Raw genomic sequence first — 18,220 nt, 5'->3', positions numbered from 1 at the left:
TTTGGTTTTATGTCAGAACATGGAAACAGGTTCCCTTTAAATAATGTATTGATCCACGAGTGCAAGTTAGAAATAAAACGTGTCTAGTTATTGATGGGAATTGCTACACCATATACAATGCCTAAACAGGTTTTCTATTGTGCAAAAGCTGAAAAGTCACAAAATAGGGGAAGTTGTGAGTTTAAACCGCATCTGTCAGCAGGAACAAGCCCATTGATCCTGCTGATTAAATTGCTATATCATCTTGTGAAGATCGGTTACAGGGTTCCTGAGAAAAAAAAAAAAAAAAAAAAAGACTTGGGGAGATTTATCAAACTGGTGTAAAGTAGAACTGGCTTAGTTGCCCATAGCAACCAATCAGATTCAACCTTTCATTTTCCAAAGGAGCTGTGAAAAATGAAAGGTGGAATCTGATTGGTTGCTATGGGCAACTAAGCCAGTTTTCCTTTACACCAGTTTGATAAATCTCCCCCTTATTTCTTTATTTAACAGAGTGCTTCGGTGGAAAAAGGGGAGGACCTAGCTCCTCGGTGCACCTCAGCTTTCCAGGGCTGGTCACGCCCCTCAGTGCACTGAAGCCCCCCACTTGCATACAGAATAAAAGTCTTTATTTTCAGAACTGCCACAACCAATTTTCAGAAGACCGGTATCCTTTTAAATCAGAAGGATCATCTTTACCAGACAGTATGCCTAGTTTATTAGAGTTGATCCAGCTGACAGGTGTTCTTTATCAGTTTTGAATAGAGTTAGACTCGAAACTTAAAAAATAAAAAAAATGTAAAGAATATAATGGGAAGGGTCTTGCTTAATTGACAATAGTGCGAGTGCTGTGACCTACAATACAGAACTGACCTATGCCAATGAAAATGGAAGACTGTGATGGCCAAAATAAGTGAGGCCCATCACCAAATGAGTATATTGCCACACGAGTTTTGCCCTTTGTGCTTTGAAAGGAAGTTTATATGGTAGACTGTTTAAGCAGTCCTTTGTGACCCCGAAGTATAGTAACACAACAATGGCTTAGCTTTTCACTGCTCACAGTCTGCAGAGCTGCTGTGGGTTCTCAGTAGTAGAGGCTTTCATTTGGGCAGGAATGAATGATTAATGACTTGCTAATCGTATGATTTAGAAGCTTCCTGTGGCATTTCCGAGATGAATTCAGAGTTATATTTATCAGCGCACTCCGAGTGGTAACAAAGAGAATAAAAGTCATAGTGAAATGGGAAGACAACACTTAGCCACAACTGAGAGACGTTTCTTGCTCTGTGCCTCTCTCAGTCATTATTACAGTTCACAAATACAAATTAACGGGAACATAATAGTCCAACAGTGGAACTGACAAATTCTAGTTTAAAGCTTGAGATTTTATGGTGATCAATACAACACTCTCACAGTCTGCAAAAATACAGATCTAAAGTCAGTCTAATCAACAGTCTAACATCTAGTGGATCCTTTTACAAAAGGCCATCCATTCCATGAATGGGTTTTCTGGTACCTCTACCCTAATGGACTAGCCTCAGGACAGGCCACCACTATCTGATCGGCGGGGATCCAGCTGCACCTCCACAGCTCGGTGTTCACTTCAATGGGAGCAGTGCTGCAGTAACCAGCTTCATCCACTACACCATGGACAGAGCGGTGTAATTCAGACACTGGATCATCTTCTGAACAGCTGATCAGCTTGGGTGTGGGGTCTCAGACCTCCACCAGTTAGATATTGAAGGCTATCCTAAGGATAGAAATGTACAAATCCTGCAATACCCCTTTAATGAGGACATGTAATCTCAACAATGGTGGCTAACCCCAAAAGTGCTGTATAGCATAGTCGACATGCATTTTACAGCATCGGTAACCTTATCACAAGGGCAAAATGTGGTGGTTTTGTGCAGAGTTTATTGAAACTACTATCTATATATATGCACACTCACTAGTATATGAAATAGCGAAACAAAATATGCTACCATAACAAGTGCCTTCTAATGAACATGGGAGGCTGTGAGTTTCAAGACGGAGATCCCCTACAAGGTTGTAGAATTATACATTTGCCGTCCATATCCATAATGTATAAAGGCAGGGCTATATTAAAGGTATTCCAATGCCACACTATGGCCATTTATCACTGCTACTCAATAAATGGCATACTGGGTTTAATGTGACACTAAATACACCAGGAGGATAGCTACAGGTCAGGCTGTAAAACCTGTCGAGCAAATACTAAATCTGACTGAACCTACATGCACATCGACATTGTACATGATCACCTTGCTTGCTCTTGACAAGAGAGGCATCAATAGGGTCATCTGAATACTGAGATCACTCCTACATTTCCATAACTAATGTAGAAAGAACATTTAATCAGAAAACAAATCACTCATACAAATACAGTCAAAACATTGTAGAGTAGGAGGCATCATATCTAACACTCAATGTTTTACAGCTGGCTAAAAGTTTAAATACAATTTTTTTAAACCAGTATACTGCAAGCTTATTTCAGGAGAATAATACATCCAGTGCCATATTTCAAGCCCAATACCCTGGGTATCTGGGTAAAGAGAAACTGAGAACATCAATAATCCATTTATCTTCATGGGTACGAAATACTATAATGGTGCCTAATTAACGCCACTTTACATCCTGTGTCCAGCTATGAATGCCAAAAGTTCAATCCAACCTCTCTCTCTCTTGTGCTCTTCATTAGATTATATAGAAATATTGATGTTCTGGAAATGTTGCTCTTTCTCTTATTGCATTTTGATACCTTGGAGGACAGAGTGTTCAGATACAAAAAAAGATAAATAATAATTAAATAAAATTGCAGATTGACGTTGGAGGGAACAAAAATCTAAAAAATAAAAAAATAGGCACTTTGGGAAAGTTAAAAATTTCCCAAACTTTATTTTGCTTGAAACTAAAAAGTTGCCCTGAAGCCACTTTGTAATTAAAAAAGTAATAAATACAAGTTGAACATGAAATATCAATGTTACTATATAAATATTTATAAAAGCAAAAAATAAAATAAAAATAAGAGCCGGGAAAACCAATTAAAACCTTCAAATAAAAAGCAAAACACTAGAGCTCAAATGGCTTTGGAGATGGAAAACTGTTACAATATTATTATTGCTTATTGGGTTTTACCACTTTCAGAATTTACATATTCCTTGATGAAAGTTCAGCTTTCTATATAAAAGATCTTTCGACCTAAAATGGCCAAAACTAGGTAAAGTCAGTTGCTTTGTTTTCCACACTTTCAGCAACTGGGTGAAGTTGTGATGGGACTATGAAGATAAGGAAGGCTGTTGGTAGCTGCTACCGATACTGGAAAGCTGAAGACAAAAGGAGATGTAGGTGAAGAGGAATTTTTACTTCGCTCTAAAAGAGTAGCTGACGGGCTAGAAGCCTCGGTAGCGCACGTAGTGGTCATGACCTGAGATTCAAACTGCAACAACTGTCCCATGAAGCTGAAGTTAGGAGAGATTATGCTCCTGCGCTGCTTCACAAACTCAAAGGCTTCTTCTAGCTTTACCCTCTTCTTCATCATTAAATAGGCTAAGCAGATGGTGGCAGAACGAGAAATGCCAGCTTGGCAATGTACAAGTACACGTCCATGATTTTTCTTGATTGAATCTAAAAAATAATAAAAAAAATTTTATAAAAAACGTCGAACCACTGACATAAAAAAAGACCAAAATGTAAAGTCAGATTTTACCCACACAAATACTTCTATGTATTTTATATGAAGACTTTACATTACAGAGACCTTCCCCAAGGGCGCTACTTTATCAAACTTACTGAAAGATCATGGACTTTGTCGTTACTCATGAAGGGAGTTCCACAAACCAGTTTCCTGTCCCTTAATATATCTACAGTCATTTCCTTAATGAACCCGTAAACCGCAACGTTCTCAGTTTTGCTCTATTTATGGTGACTCTTTGTAATGAGATATATTCTTTAATTTTAAGTTTTCTACATGTTGTTCATTTAGCTACTTATAATGTACTAAATAAAAGCATTATACAAGGTTTAAAAAAAAAAAAACAACAACACTTCTATAAACAACCAATAATGGAATACATGTAAAAATACTGTATTGTGCTAAAAGGAAACCAATGCATATATAGTGTGATAAAATACCTACCAATATATTCTATTGCTTCCATGAACCAAGAGCTAATATCCGCTTTATGATTATCTTCCACCGGTATACATTTATACTGAAAGTGACCTTCAAAATGGTTTGGACAATCTGAAGATACGTTCAGTAAGGCTGTGATACCCAAGGCATCCAACATGTCCCTTCGAGCAGCATGATAGGCACTGCCAAGGTAAAGGAAGGGCAGGATCTCCACTGGACCACCCTGTTCCAAAAAAAAAAAAAAAAGTTAAGTAATAAGCAGGAAAAGCATTGGATATATATATCAGACATTTCAGCCAAATGTATCAACTTTAACCCCCTTCTTTAAAGATAGCGCCTGCTCAGCTTTACACAGCAGACACTCCTCAGATACACTGTTTAATTGCCTGAAGCGCCACACTCCTGATGCCCGAACAGCTCCCCCGCAATGAGATCATGGGAGACGTTCAGTTGCTATTGCAGCCTGAGGCCTTCTGAGGTTCCAAGGCCTGTCAAAGCAAAGAACGTAATGATTCTCCCATAGACAGCTATGGTAAATCATTCCAGTCTATGGGAGAAGTGATCAGACAATTGCATGCTAGCGTACCCTGAAGGACGTAAAAAAAAATAAGTAAATAAAAGTTTTTAAAAATATCTAAAAAAATTAATAAATAAAAAATAGGTAACGGTGCATCCCAAAATGCTGGTAATATTAAAATATAAAACTATTTATCCCATACACTGAATGGTGTAAAACAAAATTGCAGATTTGCCCTTGTTTGGTTGCTTCACCTCCCCCAAAAATTTAACAAAAGGTGATCAAAAAGTCATACACATTCTAAAATGGAATCAATGAACAATACAGATTGCCCTGCAAAAAACAAGCCATAAATATTTAAACGTTATGGTGCTCAATATATCACGATGCAAAGAAAAAAATTACTTACAAGAAAAACTATAAAAGTGTGGCATTGCTGTAATTGTACCGACCCAGAGAATAAATGTAACGTCACTTTTACCTTATAGGGAAGCCACAAAGCTGTGGCAGAATTGTGCCCCCCACCACCACCTTTAGAATTTTCTTCTAGGTGATAATTTCTGGCCGACTTGTTTCATTTTGCCGTTGAACAGCTGGTGGAGCGGAGCTTAAAAAGGTTCTCCAGGATTTAAAAATGGCTGCCAGCCTCAATGGAAAACTCACCAACATGTAGTATATGCAAGAGTGAAGCCCCGCCCCCACACACCTCTAGGCAGCAGTCGTGCTCACGTTCTAGGACAGGTTGCTGGCGGCCATTTTAAATGATTCCCGAGAAGGGTTATTCCCCTCTTAACCTTTAGAGATAGCCATAACCCTCAGAAACAGTGGCTAGGGGTGGCTGGAGTTACGGAAACTGCAAAGCAGGCTGGGTTACACTGTTACCAGCAGTACATGGGACCTACACAAAGAGCTTGGCTCACCATGCTATGCCGATTCACTGGTATGGGAGTTACAGACACAGCACAACACAGTAGGCTCTGCTGTTTCCATATCTTCAGTCACCCTTGGCTGCTTGTGTACAAGAGTTATTCACATCCTGACCCATCACGGTTGAGATCAGAATAACCCGATCTTTGCATTCTACTGCAGACAGGACATTGGCACCTGCTACAGCCAGAGACAGTATAGTGAAAAGAATGGGTATGGGCTGATCTCATCGGACAGAGACGGTGGCCCCTAGTGTGGCAAATGCTCCTACTTTTGTGTAGAATCGCTGCCCCTTTGACTTTGATAGAGATCAGTGAAAATGTCAAATCAAATCCTGGGGCACTGTTTATGGACAGCATTTCCACACAAAAGCAGGAGGACTTTCTGCGCTGGGGGCCACCCGCCACCTCATTTTCATAAAGGAGTAAAAGTTCTGTTTCTTGCCAGTAAGAAGCCGCTCAGACAGGTATGGATTTACAGGGCATATTACACCTGGCAGACCCCCCCCTTTAACAGGAGAGATGCTCACTACCATTGTGTCCTGTATAAATGATTAGTTACCTGATCATGCAGTGGGGTTGCACATGAACTGCAGCCCGTGCCAGCCGACTCAATGGTGGTAGAGGCAGGTAGGGAAATACTGTTTATGGATTTTGATTTTGCACAGAATTCTGGGTACTCGGAATGAAATCTCTCATAGCCTCCTGTAGAAAAAAAAATTTTTTAAATTTTTTATTTTTTTTTTAAAAGAAAATCAAGTTTGGCGTCTTAAAGGGAACCTGTCCCGGGGATTTTGAGTCCTGTACGTGAGATGAGTCAGGGACAGGGACAGGATTCATTTCAGGTTAATTAGCATATGGATAAAATGTATTTTTATTTTTTTACACAATAAAAGCACACAGAACTATAGGGACTGGGTATTGCGGATGTGCTAGCGGAGATCTAGCAACCCATATCCTCAGCTCTATACACAAAATCCCGGTGACAGGTTCCCTTTAAAGGGTTTATACCCTTCTCAGACATTAATCACTAGTATCTGCAATCTGCCAGAAGTGGGGACCCGGCACCTATCTCCAGAGAGGGACAAAGTGCGCATAGACATCTCTAGGGGACTGCTGGAAACAGTTGAGCCAGTGCTTGACTATTTTCAGAACTCCCATAACAGTAAATGATGGGTGGCTGCGCTTGCATGGTGCGCTCATTTTCACTTTGGGGGTCCAATTCTGGAGACAGGAGTGGGTCCCAGAGGTGCCGATATGCTACCAATGTCCGAGATGAGACAACCCCTTTAATGCACGTTTAAGGTATATTGTATAACAGCATTCAAGAAAGGCGACAAATCCAATGAAAAATGAGGGTTAGAGGTCATTTAGCAGCGAATGATGTACAGTATAACGGATCTGTGAAAGGCTGTACAGGATAGTAATGTGTCTTTCTGAACCAAGCAGCTATGTAGCCTTATTTAAGAAAAATAAAATAGCACCACAAAAAGGTCATTACATTTCTGTAACCGTTAGCAGCCATTTGGAGACATGACAGAACTGCCTATCCTCTGACACATTAAATTACCCTACAACACTACTCTACGGTAGACATTTCACCATCAGAACTCCCACCGAGGAGTAAAATATACTGTCCACCTACAACTCTAGCCAAGGCTGGGAGACATTGATTTTTATGCCGCTTTCTCCTTGAAATCAATGGCTTTTTCAAATAAAACTATGTGATTGAGGACCAGAAATAATGAAATTTTCAGCCAGGTCCAATACGGGATCATTTTCATTTAGATATCTATGGGGTCCAAAGGAAATCTTTGATACCTGTGTCAGACAGCCATGACAGAATGTAGCCCACACGAGTTCTACCACACTACTCATAATCCTGTATTATCCCATATTTCTGTAAAACCTAGGAGAGCGATGACAATTTGAACATCTAACCAATACACCTTGGTATCAAGAAGAACGATATTCCTTCCCTTGGAAATCTCTTCCCACCACCACAAGCATTATGGAAATGTACAGTGGTTTGTGCAGAACCGTGTGCACATTTGTGAATGAACTGAGGGGAAAATGTGAGTGGGAGGCAAGATTAACACCTCAGCTACAACTGGAAAGACCTCAGGAAGGAAGCTGCGCAGCTGCTGTGCTTTAATTTCCCAAGGGTGGCTCAGAGTTTTCTGAATGGATCCAGGTTGCAACTGCATCCAAGAAAAGACTTCCCACGTCCATTTATTCTCATTAGTATGCCTGCCGCCAGGAGCCGTGCTGACAGTCTTATCTGTACCAATCACACAGATCAGTTTCTATGGCAGCAGGCAGTATATATGAGCATTACCACAGCACCCACACTACGCAGGGATGGGGAGGAAGAGATTAGGTCTTCTGGGGTGTATACCGATATCTGTTTTATGCAGATGGTCCTACTTTCTTAATACATGAAGGAAAGCTTAAAAGAAAATGCTCCTGGACTACTCCCCTCTCTTAAAGATCACCGGGGGTCCCAGCCAGCAGACCCTCAACAACCGCTAGTGAAGGCATATCTTGGTGATTTGCCACCATTTTCTGACAGAAAAATCCTATATCTATCTATCTATCTATCTATATCTATCAATCAGACGTAAAATAAAATTGCCCACCCTCAATACGGCAAAGAGACCCTATGAGCAGAAAAAGTAGTCAGCATACAAATCAGACATGCTGGTTACTAGGCCTGTGCCTCTAGACACTGGATGCAGAATTAGCACTGATGCCTTCTGCACGGGGGTTATCCCATGATTAATGTAAAAAATGAAAATCAGATGTCCTATAGCACACGACAATACACTTTCTATAGCTGTCGGCTGACAGCTATCCCTTCTGACTAAGGCTGTGGGTATACCATGGGGACAGCAGGGAGCCGCTGCTAACACTTCTGGTGGCGGCTTATCTCTCAGAAGAAAAGAATATTCATTCCACCCAATCCTTCTCTCCCCGACATCGTCTGTCAGGAGCTCCCAACAACAGACTAATGTGTATGGGGGTTTTTAAAGGGGGTTTCTGTCACCTGAAAAATGGGTATTAAGGTGGCTGACATTGGCGATGTGCTAATGTCAGCTGAACATGACTATATTGGTGCCATCTCACTCTGTGCCGCTGTTGCACCTGCTCCTAGAGGCTCCGTTCTCGCCTCGCACCTCTGGCCACGCCCTGCTACACTAAATTGACAGATCCAGGCATCGTTGGCCTCCTACTGCCAGCCCTGTATGCAGTGTAAATCTTGCGCCGTTCAGTATTCGGCGCAGTGAGAAAGTCAGCAGCCACCAAGCGTCCTTTCCTCACTGCACCTGCGCTGAATACTTAACGGCACAAGATTTACACAGCAGACAGGGCTGATAGACTCCCTTTGGCATTTGTGCTACAAAGATTCATAATTGCTAAAGAGGACTGGGCCATCAGTCCTACACTCAAGCTCCTGCGAGACATCAGCATGAGAAGACGACAGACTTCTGTTAACTGTGTACCATCATATCCAGACACCCCCACCAATCAGCTGTTTGAGGGGGCAGTAGCGCTCGTGCGAGCATTGCTTCTTTAAAAATTACCTGCGTGTCATCTCTCTTGTAGAGGAGGTGCAATGTAATTACAACCACTCATCCCATTCGGGTAAATAGGACAGGCATTTGTAAGTACACTGTGCTACCAATGAGCTCCTGCAGTGTTAGTGCTCGATACTAGGGTGGGGTAAAAATCTATGTCACTAGTTTGTTAAAATCTAAAAAAATCGATTTATACTAAAATGGCAATTAAAGGGAACCTGTCACCCAAAAATCGCCTATTAAGCTGTTTACAGTACCTTATAGTGCTGTATAGTCGTTTCCTGATGCACTTTGTTAGTTTTGCAGCATGTATGCTCAGTCAGAAATCGATGTTATATTCAGCTGCTGCCCCGTGCTTCAAGTCAGGCTTGAAGTCACGGGGGCAGCGGCCTCGGCGTCTTACATGGCCCTCTCCCCGCCCCCTGCCTCTGTGACTGACAGCCGAAATCCGATTCCGGGACCGCGCTCAACGGCCGCATGCGCAGTAAAGGGCGGCAGGAGCGCGGTCCCGGCTGCCGCGCGTACTACGCGCCGTCTTACTTTCGCCGCACTGCGCATGCGCCCGACATCCTGTATCAAACGCGCCCGCGCCCAGATGCTTTTTTTTTTTTATATATACGGTATAATATAACCTAGTTATTCAAACTGCATCGGAACAGGGTTTTAGACACTTCTGTGGAACATACCAGTAATTCATTTTTTCTTATATAATTATTTGCTTTTATTTTTACTTTTTTTGCTTTAACTTTTCCCACCAGAAAGACCTTCTGACATACATCCCCTGTAACTGTGGTCGCCCTGATGATTTGAGCATCGTGACTAAGAGCCAGTACACTGCTGGGCACTCGTTAAAGGGGTCGTACAGTACTAAACATCCATTTTATGGTCGTAACAAATTTCATTAAGTTGTCAGAAAATTCATGTTAATGACCTCTGACCTCCCTATTCACTGACCTGTGCCTTCCACATATACAAGTAGTGAACAAGTCTGTGACACTATCATTCACTTTGTCCTTATTTTAAGCCACTGGCTGCAGGGGTTACACTCACTTAGGAGCACTAAACAGGATCCACCAGGGAAAAGCAGATGGTGCAGCGTACAGCCCAGTGCACAACCGCCTCTGTCCTTGTGGGTGTGAATAGCTGTATTGTGAAGTGTGCCCTCTCCAATCTGGTTTCTGTGTCCTCCTTAGTTCTGCTATTTACTTCCTGTGCTCTGTTTTGGGGAAGTTATAGCTTAAAGAGGACCTTTCACCGATTATGACATTGTGAACTAAGAATACAGACATGTAGAGCGGCACCCGGGGATCTCACTGCACTTACTATTATCCCTGGGCGCCGCTACGTTCTCCCGCTATGCCCTCCGGTATCTCCGCTCACAAAGTTATGGTAGACGGAGTCTGCCCTTGTTCTGCTGTAGCGCTGGCCAATCGCAGCGCAGAGCTCACAGCCTGGGAGAAAATAACCTCCCAGGCTGTGAGCTCTGCGCTGCGATTGGCCAGCGCTAGAGCAGAACAAGGACAGACTCCGTCTACCATAACTTAGTGACTGAAATCTCCGCCTACTATAACTTAGTGGCCGGAGATACTGGAGGGAATAGCGGGAGAACGGAGCAGCACCCAGGGATAATAGTAAGTGCGGTGAGATCCCCGGGCACCGCTCTCCACGTCTGTATTCTTAGTTCACAGTGTCATAATCGGTAGCTAGACCCTGGCTGTGTAACAATGTTTGCTTCAGAAGTCTCAAGCCAGTTCCTGAAGCTTTGCCTTGTATATGCCTGTTCCTGCCAAGTGTGTGTGGGTTCCTGAAGTTCCATGTTTGCCTATTATTGTCTGGTATGTTCGGGTTCCTGAAGTTACAGGTCCCTACAGTTACTACTGGACTGGTCTTCTGTGATAGGCCTGGTTTCCTTGAGTTACTAGACCAAGACGGAATGAATTCTAAGTCTATGTCTCTGTGCTCCTATTCCAAGTCTGAATACGTTCCTAAACTGTTCAGTCCAGAGTCCTTCTCTGCCAAAGTGTCTGTCCTTGTATCTGGAAACCACCCTCCTGGTTCCACTAAATCCGTAAAAGCTATAGGCCTTCATTTGGTCATTAGAAATCCCCTTAGGTTATGTTCATGGGGCCAAAAAGAATGCTGTATGTTCTGCTGTATAAAATGGGTATTTTGCACAGGCTAATACGAGTTCAAAAGCGTCATTGTTTGCAGTGAGAAATATGCATCTTTTATGGAACAGTTTAAAAAAGAAGACACTTCAAAATGACATCACTTCTTGAATTGTAAGAGGTTAAAACACTGACATTTATTCAGCCTTTATGCCGACAAAAACATCCGTTCTCAGAGGTAGAGTCCCTTCTGACCTGCCATTGTTGGTTTTTTTCAGGACACTTTCTGTCATGTAAACAATAAAAAAAAGTCTCGCCATAAGAATCCACACATTAATGCAAATGAATAGGGTCACAAAGCGACACCAGACAACAGTCATGTGTTTTGGTCCTTTAACAGAGAACATTTGCCTTGTTTTAAAAGGCTTGCAAATACTAGTTCCAAAGGTTGGCAAACAGTCTGCGGGACAACTGCCAGAAAAACAGCAAACCAACAGCAGCTGACTGATCAAGTGACCAAATAAGAAATGCAAGATACAACCCAACAGGATATTGTCAGCTTACATATTAACGTGACGGCGGAAAAACAGCATCAGGACACGGTGCGGAGGAGCGACCACAATGCCCTAATGTGAAGTATATTAGGAAGGTTCATTTATCTACTCTCCACGTGAAAAGTCATACATTCATTTTTGAAGGCTAGAAACACCTAAATATAAAGGCAGCTATGGTAAAGAGATTATGCATCAATTCTCTAGCTACCATTTTGGAAGGGAGAATAAACACTAGTCTCTTTATATGATAAAACTAACAGGTGCCATTATGCTCTCGCCAATGCTGGAGAAGAGAAAATTAAAGCGGTTATTCCACGAATTTAAAACAGTTTTTTACTCCGTTTTTTGGAGGACTTGCAGTGGGTGGGCTACAGCTAATGAAGCATGGGCATCTCCCAGGACGCACTGCAATCAGCTCCTTAACCCCTTTCTCCCCTGCCTAGAAAACAATCCCTGACACATGGATACATATGAAGGACCAGAAGAACAAACAGAAGGGGGCGCTAGCAGACAGGAAAATGTAATGTACATAAATATATATATATATATTTTTTTTTTAATATGTGTATACTGCAATAATGCTTTATTTGAAATGCCCTATTCATTTATTAGTACCACTTTTTGTTGGATAAACCCCTTTAAAGGGATTCTGTCATCAGAATTTAGGCCTATAACCTAAACACATGGCGAGGTCCCTACTAATACACAGAATCCTAAAGTGACCTTATCAAATGCGCCTGTGGCTCTATCATATAAAACAGGTTTATATACCTGTCACTCACGTCATAAATGTGTCCAAGGGGACGTTTAACGACGCAGGGTGCCCGGCTGCAGCCATCTCCTTTCGGTGCCCAGCGCCGCCTTCCGAATTGAAATCACCGCCGTCCCTTTCATCAGAGCTGCCTACCTCAGTTCATCGCCGCCTCTCTAACGTCAGCGCCACCTCTGAAATCGTCCGCTCTCCTCAGGTTATACCTAGTGCGCACGCGCAGAATCTGGCTGAGGAGAGCAGACGTTAGAGAGGCGATGAACTGAGGTAGGCGGCTCTAATGAAAGGGAGGGCGGTGATTTCAATTCGGAAGGCGGCGCTGGGCACCAAAAGGAGATGGCTGCAGCCAGGCACCCTGCATCGTGAGATGTCCCCTTGGACACATTTATGACAGGTTATATAAACCTGTTTTATATGAATATAGAGCCACAGGCGCATTTGATAAGGACACTTTAGGATTCTGTGTATTAGTAGGGACCTCGCCATATGTTTAGGTTATAGGCCTAAATTCTGATGACAGAATCCCTTTAAGCTAGACAGTGGAAGAACACGGGTATGCACAATTAGGGCTCTTTCACACGAGCGGATGCAGTGCGGGTAATCCGCTACGTGAAAGACAGCCAAGCCCCGTTCTGGACAGCAGAGACAGGGAGCAGTAGCATTATTGACTGTGACCTTTTTACTACAAAACAAGGTGACAACTTTATCTCACTGTGAGTTTGTAGTAAAAAGGTCACAGAGAGGCACGGAGCATTATCAATCATGTGACCAGACATCATTCAGCCTCCTCCGTTTAAACACACTGGGGGAGATTGATCAAAACTGGTGTAATGGAAAACTGGCTTAGATATCCATAGCAGCCAATCAGATTCCACCTGAAAAATGAAAGGTGGAATCTGACTGGTCACTATGGGTAACTAAGCTAGTTTTCCTTTACACCAGTTTTCATAAGTGTCTGCACTAAACTCAAAAGTGCAGATATTAGGGGTAGTGTATTTGAAGAGAGAAGGCCAAGTGATCTGCCTGGTCACACAACCTCTAGAAGATTTGCCCAATGAGACACGGCTTATGAAATATAGGAAACAGAATGCCCTATAGTCTTCTTACTGGTCAACAGAAGCCAGAAAGAGGCCAACTCCTTTAAGGCTACAGTTATTTTGTGATAAAAAGTAGGGATCGACCGATTATCGGATTTACCGATATTATCGGCCGATATTCAGGATTTTGACCGCTATCGGCATCTATTTTGCCGATATTCCGATAGCGTATGGGGAACACAGATCGCGCTGCTGACAGCGCTCTCCGTGTTCCCTCAGCAGCACAGGGGAGAAGGAAGCAGTGTCTCCTCCCCCTGTGCTGCTGCTGCCAATGAAAGGACAGGGGACAAGAGGAGGGGAGGAGCTATGGCCACTGCGCCACCAATGAAGCTTAATCTCTCATTAACCCTGGGTTCACACCTGAGCGTTCCTCAAACGCGCGTTTTACGCGCGTTTTTGTAGCGCGTTTTTATGCGCGTTTTTTGTATTAGTAAACGCGCGTTTGACGCGCGTTTGTGTCATTGACTGCAGTGTCCTATGGCCACAAACGCGCGTCAAAACGCCCCAAAGAAGCTCAAGTACTTGTTTGAGCGTCGGGCGTTTTACAGCGCGTTCGTACGCGCTGTAAAACGCCCAGGTGTGAACCCTTCCCATAGGGAAGCATTGGTTTTCATGTCTTAAGCGTTTTACAGCGCGTTTGAACGCGCTGTAAAACGCTCAGGTGTGAACCCAGGGTTATTCATATACAGGAGGCGGGAGCTGGCTGCAGGATCACATAGCCGGCTCCCGACCTCTATGAGCTGCGATCCGCGGCACCTGAGGGGGTTAACTACCGCAGATCGCAGCTACAGCTCATAGAGGTCGGGAGCCGGCTATGTGATCCTGCAGCTCCCGCCTCCTGTATATGAATAAATGAGAGATTAAGCTTCATTGGTGGCGCCCCCCCAACCCCAGTATTAGACATTGGTGGCGCAGTGCGCCCCCCCCCTCCCCCCCAGTATTAAGCATTGGTGGCGCAGTGCGCCTCCCCCCCCAAGTCCCTCCAGTATTAAGCATTGGTGGAGCAGTGCGCCCCCCCTCTCCCCCAAGCCCCCCCAGTATTAAGCAGTGGTGGCGCAGTGCGCCCCTCCACAGGATCCCCTCTTTCCTGCTCCTCCGATCAGAGCCCCAGCAGTGTAATGCTGGGGCTCCGATCGGTTACCATGGCAGCCAGGACGCTATTGAAGCCCTGGATGCCATGGTAAGCTCCATGCTGCTGTGTGCACAAAGCACACAGCAGCAGGGACAGTGTGAGCTCCTATTCACCCTGATAGATCTCTATCAGGGTGAATAGGACAAGGGTTCTAGTCCCTAAGGGGGCTAAAAGTTAGTAAAAAAAAAAAGTTACAAAAAAAAAAAAAAAAACACCAAAATATTAAGTATAAATGAAAAAGAAAGATTTACAAAAAAAAAAAAAATACACATTAACAATAAACATTAATTTTCAGCAGATTTGTGGGAATTTTTTTTTATATTTTTTTTTCCAAAAATGAAGATTCCCAGAATATCGCTATAAATTATCGGCTATCGGCCCTAAAAAAATCAATATCGGTCGATCCCTATTCCTAATAAAAGGACTTTCTACTGACCATACTGAGATACAAGCCCCTTGCTTTATGGTGCGACGCGACTAAAATTACCTTGCACCTTACAGTCAAATCCAACCCTTAAAAAGGGAATTTCTACAGATCTCAATTCCTAGAATGAAGAGTTTGAGGTGACATACTGATGCCTCCTCAGCACTGGTCAAACGTTACAAGAAAAATAATAATAATAATAAATAAATCAGAAACTTCTGCTTCTGAAAAACGATTGCAGCCTTGCCCCGTTCCATATTACTCACCATGAGAGCCCGGCACTGAGTGACTAACAGCCGGGATCAAAGACAACTCCAGTCCTGGACGTTTAACTCCCTAGATGCCGCTATCAACAGCAACCACGGTATCTAGGCAGTTAGACAGAAGGAGAAGGCTCCCTCGGCCCCACTGTGAACGCAATTGCGGAGTGTTGATGCACTGCTTTTTTTATTATAAACTCTTAACTATTTATTAACTACACAAAATCACTGATGGAAATCACTGATCAAATACTAAATGTGTGAATAAGGCCTTAAATTGTATCCCAAAACGCCACTAAAAAAATACAATTCATCCCGCAGAAAACAAACCCTCATATAGCCACATCAACATAAAAAACGTATTGCCACCAAGTGTCTTATGTTATACTCGTTGGCTGAATATACTATTCTTCTGGTAAAAGGTGGTGTGACCTCTGGCTCCCGTTGTCGACACTATTCAGTAGATAACTGAATGTATGGGGGAGGGGGTGTCCTGCGTCACTACTCCACTTTATGTACATGGATTCTGTAGGTGACAGGCTGCAGCTAAATAATGTTTAAAAGGCAAATGACAACAGAGCTGAAAATATGCTAAAACCTGAACGATTTCAAGGCTTCAGTGAAAGTCAATGTTCTCTGGAATTTTAGTATCAGAGGAAAGAAATGAGTTTGGTTCTGTAACCCATGAATGGAATGCGGGAAGGAAGAGGAAGACGAGGAAGGAAGTGGCTCGCCACACACAAGTACATGGCAGCCACTAGCCTCAGGACTTCTCGTCCTTCCCTGGACTATCATTTACATCATACATTATTCTGACTACCATGTCCAGACAAGGAAAACTGTCAGTGCACCCTACAATAATGGTCATTCAATACTTCATATAGAGCACTACGCCTGGCACTATAAGATGGGTGCATTTTCTTTGTTCCCACTGCTGTATTGTGTCACCCCCTCCCCATTCAGAAAGAAAGGGAGCCATTCCTCTAAATATTGACCCCGGGTGACACCAACCTGCTACTCCATAATGAAAAGGATGTAGAACGGTACCTCACAATAAGAGGAAGCCAATTGCCTTTCCATTGGCTAATACCAGGCTGAAGGTGTGGGGGTAGTCGAGAGCGCATAATGCCCATTCACAGACAAAAGACAGGGATTAGAAAACTCAATGAACATATTTCATCTCAAAATAAATTTAAAAAAATGCAGTAAAAAAGGCAGTTTATGCAGTGTCATGGAGGGCGGAAAAATAGGTCAACGTCGTGATCAGAAGGAAAATTCGGAATGGAAATGACTAGTTATCTTCATGAATTTATGAATGGAATTCGAGGGCTAGGAGAAAGAAAGCCCAAATCTCTTCTGTGGCCAATAGGTGTTGCAATAAGCAGCAAAATTACCACAAGTCACAACCTGGTTTTTGCAAATAATACAGGTTTTACTGATAGCGTTCTTAGTATTAGTATTTTTTACAGCATTGAAAATGAAAAAATCAAAAATCAAAAACAAAAACACAATACTGGACAAGAGGGAAGATAAGCAGGGGAAATAGGGGTCTTATAGGAAATATTACTGGCAAGTACCATCCCAAATACTCGCCAGTAACAGTTCACCAATCCAATAGGTATGTTATGCACTATACTGGAAAGAGAGATAATAGGTGAATATCGGTGTGGTCTCCCTAGAGCGAGGCTTTGGCCATGAGACACGCTCACTGAATGAAGGGACCTGCCTGCACAAATGACAGCTATTGTGAATGGAGCTCTGCTGTGACACCCTGTCAGTCAGCCATCTTTGCAGGTGAATAGCAGCTACCTGGCAGCGTCCCGTCCAGTCCACATACCTTTCAGCAGGCAGATGTCGGCGCGGTCCGTGTCCTTGCGCAGAGCCTGCACCACCAGGGACACGGTGCTGTCCTCCCGCAGGGACTCGGCTCGGGGGCTCCTCTCGTCGTACACGATGATGGCAGAGTAGAGCCCGGAGCGCAGCCTGCTCAGCACCTCCTCCTCGCCCTTACTGCCCGCCGGCAGCATCTGCTCCAGGCTCACCGAGCCCTTAGCCCTGCGCCGGACAATCGTGTTACAGCGCACGTTAACGGAGCCCTGGATGAAGCCTGCGCTGTGCGCCAGGAAGGGTCGGCAGTCCAGGAGCAGGCAGCTGCCCCGGTGAGGCATGGCTTCCCGCTTCAGCAGCCTCTTCAGCACACTGCAGTCCATCTCCCTCAGCTCCTCCATGGTCAGCATAATACTGTGCAGGGAGCACTGTCTGCACCGCGGACAATTGGGCAGACGGTTGTGCTGCACGTTGTCCTTCTCCCCGCCCCACAGTTGTGACGGCTCCACGGCAGCAGGAGGAGGGAGGGAAAGAAAGCCCGAACACAAAGGGGGAGGGGGAGTGTACGGAGCTCGAACCTTCACCCTGCACACATCCTGCCCCTCACCACAGCGGGCTGTCAGCCCGACCAATTCCTTTCCAGCTTACATCTTTCTACTGCAGGGGAGAAAATAAAAGGAGTCACCTGATAGGTTGCTATGGGCAGCTATTGCAGAATCAGCAATAGAGGCTCTTAAGGGGGTTTTCTGAGATGTTAAAGGGGTAGAATGGGGCCATATGGCTAGGATACACCCTCATTGTCTGATAGGTGGGACGCGCACCTATCTCGAAAAAACGGTGTGTCGGCCACTGCCAAGCGTTCCTATTGGCCCGCCGAGGATAGGTCATCAGCATAG

The 18,220-nt window shown here is 43.8% G+C and overlaps 1 protein-coding gene across 1 annotated transcript; it reads right to left on the bottom strand.

Moving 5' to 3' along the window:
- Positions 1-439: 439 nt before the first annotated feature.
- Positions 440-17,800, bottom strand: DUSP4 (dual specificity phosphatase 4). Its single transcript, XM_044279900.1, has 4 exons — positions 17,335-17,800; positions 6,138-6,280; positions 4,136-4,355; positions 440-3,624 (listed from the first exon to the last, which is right to left on the bottom strand). Exons 1-4 carry the CDS (start codon positions 17,732-17,734, stop codon positions 3,248-3,250), a joined length of 1,140 nt encoding a protein of 379 aa, XP_044135835.1. The 5' UTR covers positions 17,735-17,800; the 3' UTR covers positions 440-3,247.
- Between the last annotated feature and the right edge of the window lie 420 nt (positions 17,801-18,220).

The sequence above is a fragment of the Bufo gargarizans genome, chromosome 1 (assembly GCF_014858855.1).
Source record: "Bufo gargarizans isolate SCDJY-AF-19 chromosome 1, ASM1485885v1, whole genome shotgun sequence".
Taxonomy (NCBI): domain Eukaryota; kingdom Metazoa; phylum Chordata; class Amphibia; order Anura; family Bufonidae; genus Bufo; species Bufo gargarizans.
This window is presented reverse-complemented; position numbering and strand designations above follow the sequence as displayed.

What these genes read in the sequence shown, in the direction of transcription:
- DUSP4 (XM_044279900.1), bottom strand. Translation starts at nt 17,734, where the DNA reads ATGCTGACCATGGAGGAGCTGAGGGAGATGGACTGCAGTGTGCTGAAG. An exon ending in CAACCCCACTGCATGATCAG is followed by an intron (nt 4,356 to 6,137) that starts GTAACTAATCAT and finishes TTTTTGGAACAG; the next exon opens with GGTGGTCCAGTGGAGATCCT. An exon ending in GGAAGCAATAGAATATATTG is followed by an intron (nt 3,625 to 4,135) that starts GTAGGTATTTTA and finishes ATTATTTTTTAG; the next exon opens with ATTCAATCAAGAAAAATCAT.